Source organism: Chamaea fasciata, unplaced genomic scaffold (assembly GCF_029207755.1).
Source record: "Chamaea fasciata isolate MVZ Bird 193981 ecotype frontalis unplaced genomic scaffold, bChaFas1.0.hap1 SCAF_27, whole genome shotgun sequence".
Classification (NCBI taxonomy): domain Eukaryota; kingdom Metazoa; phylum Chordata; class Aves; order Passeriformes; family Sylviidae; genus Chamaea; species Chamaea fasciata.
Genome location: NW_027094112.1, coordinates 3,662,390 through 3,671,053, shown reverse-complemented (window position 1 = coordinate 3,671,053; position 8,664 = coordinate 3,662,390). Strand labels below are relative to the sequence as shown.

At 43.7% G+C, this 8,664-nt stretch overlaps 1 protein-coding gene across 1 annotated transcript; it reads right to left on the bottom strand.

Moving 5' to 3' along the window:
• Positions 1-748: 748 nt before the first annotated feature.
• On the bottom strand, positions 749-6,578 carry LOC136301847 (keratin, type I cytoskeletal 10-like). Its single transcript, XM_066205070.1, has 8 exons — positions 5,843-6,578; positions 4,995-5,077; positions 4,397-4,553; positions 3,637-3,798; positions 3,162-3,287; positions 2,720-2,946; positions 1,523-1,875; positions 749-1,071 (listed from the first exon to the last, which is right to left on the bottom strand). Exons 1-8 carry the CDS (start codon positions 6,527-6,529, stop codon positions 1,046-1,048), a joined length of 1,821 nt encoding a protein of 606 aa, XP_066061167.1. The 5' UTR covers positions 6,530-6,578; the 3' UTR covers positions 749-1,045.
• Between the last annotated feature and the right edge of the window lie 2,086 nt (positions 6,579-8,664).

Here is an 8,664-nt window from a genome sequence, read left to right as displayed (position 1 = left end):
TCACATTTTCTTTCACTCTCATCTCAACCCCTGAGGCCCCTCCCTTGTGTGCACCCCTGCAGCAGCTCAGCCTGCATGGTTGTGTGCCAGTGAGGTGTACCCTCCTCTTGGGCAGCCTCATTGGAATTTTGGACCCTCGGTTGCTGGGATACACTGGTAGCTATATCCAAAAGTGAAGATTCCAGGCCCTTTTACATGTACTTAATTTCTCAGAGGTCAAAGGCAATTGCTGTAAATATTAACATTTTATGGAAGTGAACTTTGTAAAGTTCCTGTAAATTATATTTCCCTTTCACTTCTTATCGTTTCAAAACAAGATCCCTTATCTGTGCATTTCCAGGTTAAACCAATGAGTATCCATCAAGGTTTTGTGAATTGAAATGTTAGTTTCATTTTACAACCATGGCTCTGTAATCATTAGTGTTCCGTTGTGGACACTCAAGTGCTGCCAACACCATTAGGGTCATTGAGCACTGAAGTTCTGCAGTCCCTTCAAGGCTGATATTCATCTGTTGGGTCTCAGAGCTCAGCTCACAAGAATCTCTGACGCATTATTAAAAAACAAAGGCACAGCCCAAGAAGATTCTGATCTGCCCTGACTGCTCAGAAATTATGTTTTATACTATAAATTTTGTTATCGACTACTGGAGTGTATCATCAATCTCTCTACTTGGAGGTGTGTCTTGGCATGGCTTTGTGTTTTCTAAGTGATTATACCAACAGAAGGAAAGAAAACCCCCACACAGGATTCTGGTTGCATCAGACAGAAATTAAATTTTATTAGAGACATTTTCCTGATTCAGAGCAAACTGACTACCAAACAGGTTGGATCTGTAAAGCAGCAGTTTGAGTGCCAATTACCAAAGCTGCAGAACTTTGTGGGCGGAATAAGCACAGAGCATGCAGGGCAGGGGGAGAGGTGGCATCTGCAACTCCCAGGAACTGTTCAGAGCATCATCTTTCCTTGGGAGTGTGGGGAATGCAGTGGATTTGGGCCAGTTTCTTTTTGGAAGGTCTTGCACTGGAGGATCCGTGATATATATTCTTAGTCAAAAGATGTTCTTCCATATCCTGTTTAGAGACAAAACAAGCATGAACTTCATCAGTCCTGGCACTGAATGTCCAAGATACCAGTATCTGCCAGACATTAGGATTATGTGGGAGTGGCCATAAGCATTCCAAAAGCAAATAGGAAAACGCCAGCACAGCACAGGGGCTGTGGGATTTATGAGGTTCTGCAAAGAATGACACAGATGAAAAAAAACAGCTGAGGTTAAATTACAGGATCAGCTGGTATCACCCACAAAATGGAATAGAAATGGCCTGTGTGCCCTGGAAGTGGAGTTGATCCTTTGCACACAAAGAGGAAAGAATTGTGAGTAACAGTAAATCTAATACTTTCCAGAAATTTTAGTTTATCCTCAGTACTGTTTGCATCTGGAAGAGTATGTTGGTATAAATTAGTGCATAAATTAGTCAGGATGTGACTGAGAGGACACTATGCCCATACCATAGTTCTCACCTTGGCTTTCGCCGCCAGTCCTGCAGGACTGGGAAGATGAAGAGTAGGAGTGGGAACTGCTGATGCCTCCTGAGGTTCTTCCTCCTCCTCCTCCTCCTCCAATGCATCCACCACTGCTTCCCCCTCCCATTCCTCCACTTCCTCCTCCCATTCCACCTCCACCACTTCCTCCTCCCATTCCTCCTCCACAACTTCCTCCTCCCATTCCTCCTCCCATTCCGCTGCCACCACCTCCATATCCACCACTCATGCCACCACCTCCTCCTCTTCCTCCTCCGGAATAACCACCACCTCCAATTCTACCACCACCCATGCCTCCTCCCATGCCTCCTCCCATTCCTCCTGCTGGGATTCTGCAAAGAGAGAGAAAGAAGGGAAAACAAGGTTAATCAATAACACTTTGCCATCTGAAGGTCATTAAGCTACAGCTGTTGCCCAGGAGACAGCACCTCTCTGGGCTGTACTGCTGGTTAGAACCTAGCACTGCACAGCAAAACAACTGAGGCAGTGCCAAAAATTATCCTCTCTCAACTTCAACTTGAACGCAAGAGCTTTTGCTTTTCCCACATTCTGCCTAGGGATTCCTTGCAGTATTTGGCACATACATCAGTGTATGACTCAAAATCAGAAAGAAGAGAATGAAGCTAGGTGTTGTTTCAGGCACCATTTCTGAGAAGAAGTTGGCACACTGCAAAAGTGAGGCTGAAATTGCTTGAACTTTCAGAAACTTTTATGAAGATCTGGAAAACTTTGGTTGATTTTTTGGTGGTGGGGTTTTTTTTGTTTTGTTCTTTTTTGTTGTTGTTGGTTTTTTTGTTTTGTTTTGGGGTGGGTTTTTTTTTTTTTTTTTTTTTTTTTTTTTTGTTTTTTGTTTTTTGTTTTTTTTTTTTTTTTTTCCCCTGACAGTATTTTCCTGCCTTTTCAGTTCCTGGCTTTCCTGGAACCAGGCTCTCTTACATGGGTTTCCTTGTCCAGCCCCAAACTGGTTGTTCAGAATTTCTGCATTAGTTTTTCTTCACACGAGTTATATTCTGCACAGAATGAAACATCTCACACCTGGGAGGTGACTGGCCAAGACAGCTGCATCAGCCTCATTTCAGTACAAAATCTGTTTTGCACATCTCGACTGTTACACTTCCTGCTGGTGACTGACCAGCAGTTGGGTGTCACCCAGTGCTGTGTCCTGTCAATACGTACACAAGGTCCTGCGCCCCCTCCTGCAGCAGTGTCCGGTACTGCTGGATCTCCTGCTCCAGGCGGGTCTTGATGCCCAGGAGCATCTTGTACTCCTCGTTCTGGCTCTCCATCTCACAGCGGATGCTGGCCAGCTCCTCCTCCAAGGGCCCGATCATGCCCTGGATCTGCTGCAGCTGCATGTTGTAGCGACGTTCCGTGTCTTCCAGGTTGGATTGCAGAGAGTCTACCTGCAGAGGGAAAACAACATGCAGTGTTTGTGGGAATGTGGTGACTTTAACTTATTTTTTTGGGAAAACAAGAGATCCTCACAAATCCTCAGAAAAATATGTATCATTGAAGATAAGTAATCCAGTATCCTATTCTCCTTGGATGGATTACTTTTTAGCTGTAGCTCTTCTCACATACAGACTGTGTCACGGGTGAAGCAAATGCTTTTCCTTACCATGCTGATCTGTGACTGCAGCTCAATTTCTAGACTCTGATATTCACGCCTCAGCTCAGAGATCTGCTGGTTGCTTGATTGTATCTCCTGGCCACTTGAGTGGACTTGTTGAGTAACTTCTTCCATCTGAAAAATTAACATCCAAAATTGAGGCATTTTTGATAATTAGAAAACATTGTGGGGTTATCATAAAAGCATCAAGAAATCAATAAGAATAAAGGTGCCATGCAGACTGTTTATTTCCTACAAGCCAGGCTGCAAACACCCTGGTAATTCACTGGCTGCTGGAACACAGAGGCTCTACTTGTTTTACCACATAACTGCTATTCCAGGAGTGACCTGTTGTAGGAAACTGCCTAAAGTAATTTAGAGTTATTGTCCCTTAAATAACACATGATAAGTTGCCTTTCACCAGCTGTAAATAGGTCCAATACTTTGTGAAAGATTTAATTACCAAAACCCGCCTGTGCTTTACCTTGGTTTCATACCAGCTTTCCACCTCCTTCCTGTTGTTCTCAATGAGCCTCTCGTACTCGCTGCGCATTTCATTTAATTTTTCCATTAAGTTAATGCCAGGAGTAGCATTGACCTCCACATTGACATCGCCACCAGACTGGCCTTGCAGTCCTCTCATTTCCTGAAAGAAAATCACAAAAACCCCATGAAGTTCTCAAAGGGTGAAGGTAAGGAGGAATGACATCAGCTCAAATAAAGGGAAGGAAAAGGACATCGATCCTCACACAGCCCATCCAGCAAAAGGGCCTTGCCTGCCCTTGCCATGGAACAATTCTGCCATTCCTGAGGCTCCAGTGCTCACAGCCGGGCACTGCATGCATGGTGACCCTGCCTCCCCAGGGTTGTAAGGAATTCTATGCAGTGTATTTTTTGTGGGAATCTTTTCTTCTCAGTGGGAAATCTCAGTGAAGAGAGTAAAAATGCATTCTTTTGACTCCTCCGTATACTCTATCCAATTTTCCTTCCATGATTTCAGCAAGCAAACTGAAGTTTGTACTGAAAGCCATTCATCCCCCGGTCTCACGTGTTGACCTGGTGTCTCATGATGCCAGCTGTGGGCAGCTATGCCCTCAACACAGTCCTCAGTATCAAACCTGGCTTGTGTCAAGTTGGATGATCAAAACCAGTGGCCCAAACCTGGTTACTGCTGATGGAAAAAATGAGCGGAAATTCTTTGAGTGTTGTGTTCCCTTTAATTATTGAAGTGTGAAGAAACTTACCTCTTCGTGGTTCTTCTTCAGGAAGATCAGTTCCTCTTTCAGGGACTCAAACTGTGTCTCCAGGTCAGATCTGGACAGAGTCAGTTGATCCAAAAGTGGGCGTAATCCATTGATATCACTTGCCACACTCTGGTGGAGAGTATATTCAGTCTCATACCTGAATGACAGACAAGAAAGGGAATAAAAGTTCTGCCAGACCTCTTTTTTGGTGTCTCAGTTATGGACAGTTCCCATTTTACATCTCTGATCAATTCTTAGAAAAAAGGACTCCATTCTCTTTCTGTCTCCAATAGCTGTGTTTGATTTCATTACAGTTTCTCTCTGTGAGATTTATACCATGAGGATTATGCTTATAAATGTACATTCAAGGATGGAGAAACTTAGAATGGAGTCCCTTAAATGTGTCTCTTCAAGAACTTGTCTGGAGAAAAATAATAATGAAAACTCCAAACAGTCCTTCTCAGAATGCTTTTCCCAACAATTCTCTCTTCTGTGATCGTAGCCAAAATCTCCAGCTCCTGCAAAGATTAATTGGCAATGGAAACTTGTGGGGATAAAGGGAGGCAAAGTGGATGGAGCCAGGAAGGGAGTGACTCACTTCAGTCTGAAGTCGTCCACAGTCATTCTGGTATTGTCCATGTCAAGAAGCATCCTGTTAAGGTCCACATTTGCACCAACAATCTGAAAGGGAGTGGGCAGGTGTTATTCAGTCAGTTGTCTTTTCAGTCTGACAACAGAGACAAGAAACACCTATGCACAAACACTGTGCAGAAAAGGTTTATGGCAATGACAAGCTTTCAAGCCTGACTGGAGCTGCAGGAGCTATTGAGAGAGATGAGTTTATTGCTTCCAGATAAAAGAAATTGCCTTTACGGTTAATTTTGGTTTACAAATATCCATTAAAGATACCTTGTTGGAAAGAATAACTAAATTAACTCCTCATATTTAAAAAGGAAAAAACAAACAAAAAACCCCAACCCAACCAACAAAAAACAGTGAGAAGGCAGAATATCCATTACTGTTGAGAACAGCCATATAAGACTGTTAAATGGCTAAGAGCTGGAATGAGACTAACTGCACATGCTGGCTCATCCTGTATATTCACACAAACATCCAATTAATATGGCAATAATAGCATGACAAAAACAAGGATTAAATCTGCTTTTCAAGAGTGAAGAACGAGCAAGCAGCAGTCCAGCATTGAAGGGAGCATGGCACAGGCCATGTGATGGGGCACTGGTGCTGATCTGCTGCTGCACCCAGCAACGCTTCCTGCACCAAATACACGAGTGGCAGAACACATGGACAGGAGCTGGTCCCCACACCACTCTGCTTCCTGACTAAAGCACAGGACAGGGAATATCACCCAAATGAGGACCTTGTGCTGCATGAGGAAAGTGCCCTTCCAATAAGAACCTGTTCCAAGTTACTCAAAATGCATCATACCTGGTTTTGCAGCTCTTCAATTGTCCTGTAATATTGGCTGTAATCCTTGCTCTGAGAGGGAGCTTGATTTTTGTACCACTCCCTGATCAGCTGCTCAAGTTGGGAATTTTCTTCTTCCAAGCGTCGTACTTTATCCATGTACGATGCCAGGCGATCATTGAGGTTCTGCATGGTCAACTTCTCGTTTGTGGAGAGCAAGCCAGAATCCTCCCCAAAGCCCATCCCACCAAAACTGCCTCCGCCATAGCTGCCACCACCACCAAAGCCACCACTACCCCCAAAGCCACTAAATCCACCTCCACTGTATCCACCACCTCCCATTCCCCCAAATCCGCCGCCTCCTGATCCAAATCCTCCTCCCATACTTCCACAGCTCATTCCTCCTCCATAACTACCACCACTCATTCTCCCCCCATAGCTACTACGGCTGATCCTGCCACAGCTGCCGCTGCTGAAGCCCCCCCCATAGCTGCTCCTGGAGCCTCCTCCACCAAAGCTTCTCCCAGAAAAGCCCCCACTGCCTCCAGAAGAGGTGTATTTTCTCGAGGACACTGAGGAGTATCCACCAGACCTACCCCCTCCACCACCTCCACCACCTCCACCACTGCATCTTCCACCACCACCACCTCCTCCCCCTCCACTGCTGATTCTAATAGTGCTGCTCGAAGATTTGGTGCCACAGCTCATGGTGACAGCAGGCAAGAGTCAAACCGCAACCCCAAATTTAGCTGCACAGCCTGATAAGCTTCAGGACTGCAAATTTTCATCCCCAGCCCTCTCTATTTATGCACTTGACTCTGGGTGTCACCATCAGGGTGTTTCCTTCTCCCAGGGCATTTACCAAACTTCTTGTTTGTGCCAAGAATAATTTGCTGAACAGTATTTTTGTGCAGCTATCTCAGGCAATCCAGCCCACAGCTGGGCTTCTGAGGCTTGGTTAAGGTTGAACATCTCACTTCTTCTTGGCAGAATTCTTTTCCTTTGGTGGTTTCTGGAATAGATACTTCCTTTGCTAAGGTTTTGTAGCTGCTACTGCTAAAGACTCTTGTTTGTTCTCTTTTGCTCTTTCCAACCTTGTGCATTTCAGATTTTCTACACAGCTTATGTTCCTTTTCTCGCCATACGTGCTAGTGCTAGGGTTTTATTAATAGGATTGTGTGACTTGTCTGTAAAGATTGTCCAATTTGTGTATCCCTGCCAGCACTTAGAGAACATCTTATTTAATATGAACAGGCTATTTCAAACAATGCAGAGGGATTCTTGTTTAAAAATCAAAATCCCTCCTTTGTGAAGAAAGCGCTAGGGCAGCACACAACCAGCCAAGTTCTAGAATTCAGAAAGAAAAATAATATCGGACTTTTTCCACCAAAGCACTGTTGATCTAAAATAGAAGGAAGATCAAGGATGTGTTAATTGTATTATAAAGTCAATTGTATCCAAATTAGAAGTTGTTTTATTGCAGACAATGATTTAAAAACTAGTGTGTGGGAAGACTTTTTATCATTTAATATAAAGCAGCTCACTCTCTCTATTGTTAATGTGTCATATATTGTAGGTGATAAAGTAATTATATCTACTGTTCTCAAAGCAAAGATCCTTGAGATTAAAATAGCATCCTGAGAGAAAAGCTGAAAGACTTTTTACACAAATCAGGAGAAATAAGACTATTGAGACCACAAAAGAAATGACCTCACACTTCAGTGTTGCCCTGATCCCCAGAAGCTGACCCCGGATGGAAGGGTTTCCATCCTCATGGAAAGAATAACTAAATTATTAATTAACTAAATTAAGGTAGGTTGGATGCCAAAGCCAAGTGTCTGAAGGCAGATATGCTAATAACAGCACATCAGCATTTGTGTCTTGCTTTAGATGGACCCAAACTGTCCCAGTTAGCCCAGGAGAACATGCACAGTTTCCCAGTGACAGTTCTGTCTGAAATGTCTTCATCACCTGCCCTTCTCTCTGTGGGGTTATAGAGCCTTTAATGACTGTTGGTAGTTATGAAGTGTAGCAATCTCCCCTAAACCTCAGGTGCAGGAGCAGAGGGCTTGCCCAAGGAGCTGCCACTTATGCTCTGCTGTCCTTCTCCCAGCCAAGTCCTCTTGGACATGACAATGCAGCACTCTTGTCTTTTGCTTTCCAAAGGCTGCCTTGGTGGTATGTTGATTGTAAATTCAGGACTATTTAACATTTCCTGACCACATGCTTTGTTCTGGCCTTTGTGCCATGCCTGCACCAGCATTGCTCTATTGCTGCTTATGCAATTGCTTTCAAAACCTCCCGATTTTATCTTGCTATTTGATCTCTCAATGGCTGAGAGATGATGAAAGATTCTGAGCAGTTTGGTGATGGAATAATTTCTCCTGATTCTCAGCTGGAGGCTGGTAGTGACATCTCAGCAGCATAAACAGTTTCTGGGCTTTAGCACAATCTGTTATTGGTGCAGAAAGAGGGAGTTCGCTATAGGCAAAATGTTTTTTCTTTTTTTGTGCTGTTTTGCCTCTAGGTGTGGGTGCCTTTGGTCAGTGGGACCCTTTGTCACAAACTCTGCTGTGGTGAGTAAAATTGATTATCGTGTTCAAATCCCCATCAGTGATTCCAGGGATATTTCTTAGACATGCTTTTCATAGCCAAGATAGAAGATCTGTGGGTTTATTAGTGATAGTAAATGCAGAATTCCCTGGAATGATTAAAGAGAGAGCAAAAAAATTGCCAAAATAACATCTTAATTATTTATCTTCTGAGAACCCACATTATTTCCAATTTTATTTACTGGTGTCTTTTTCCATATGTAACTATTCACAGCAGGGATTTGTCCATAG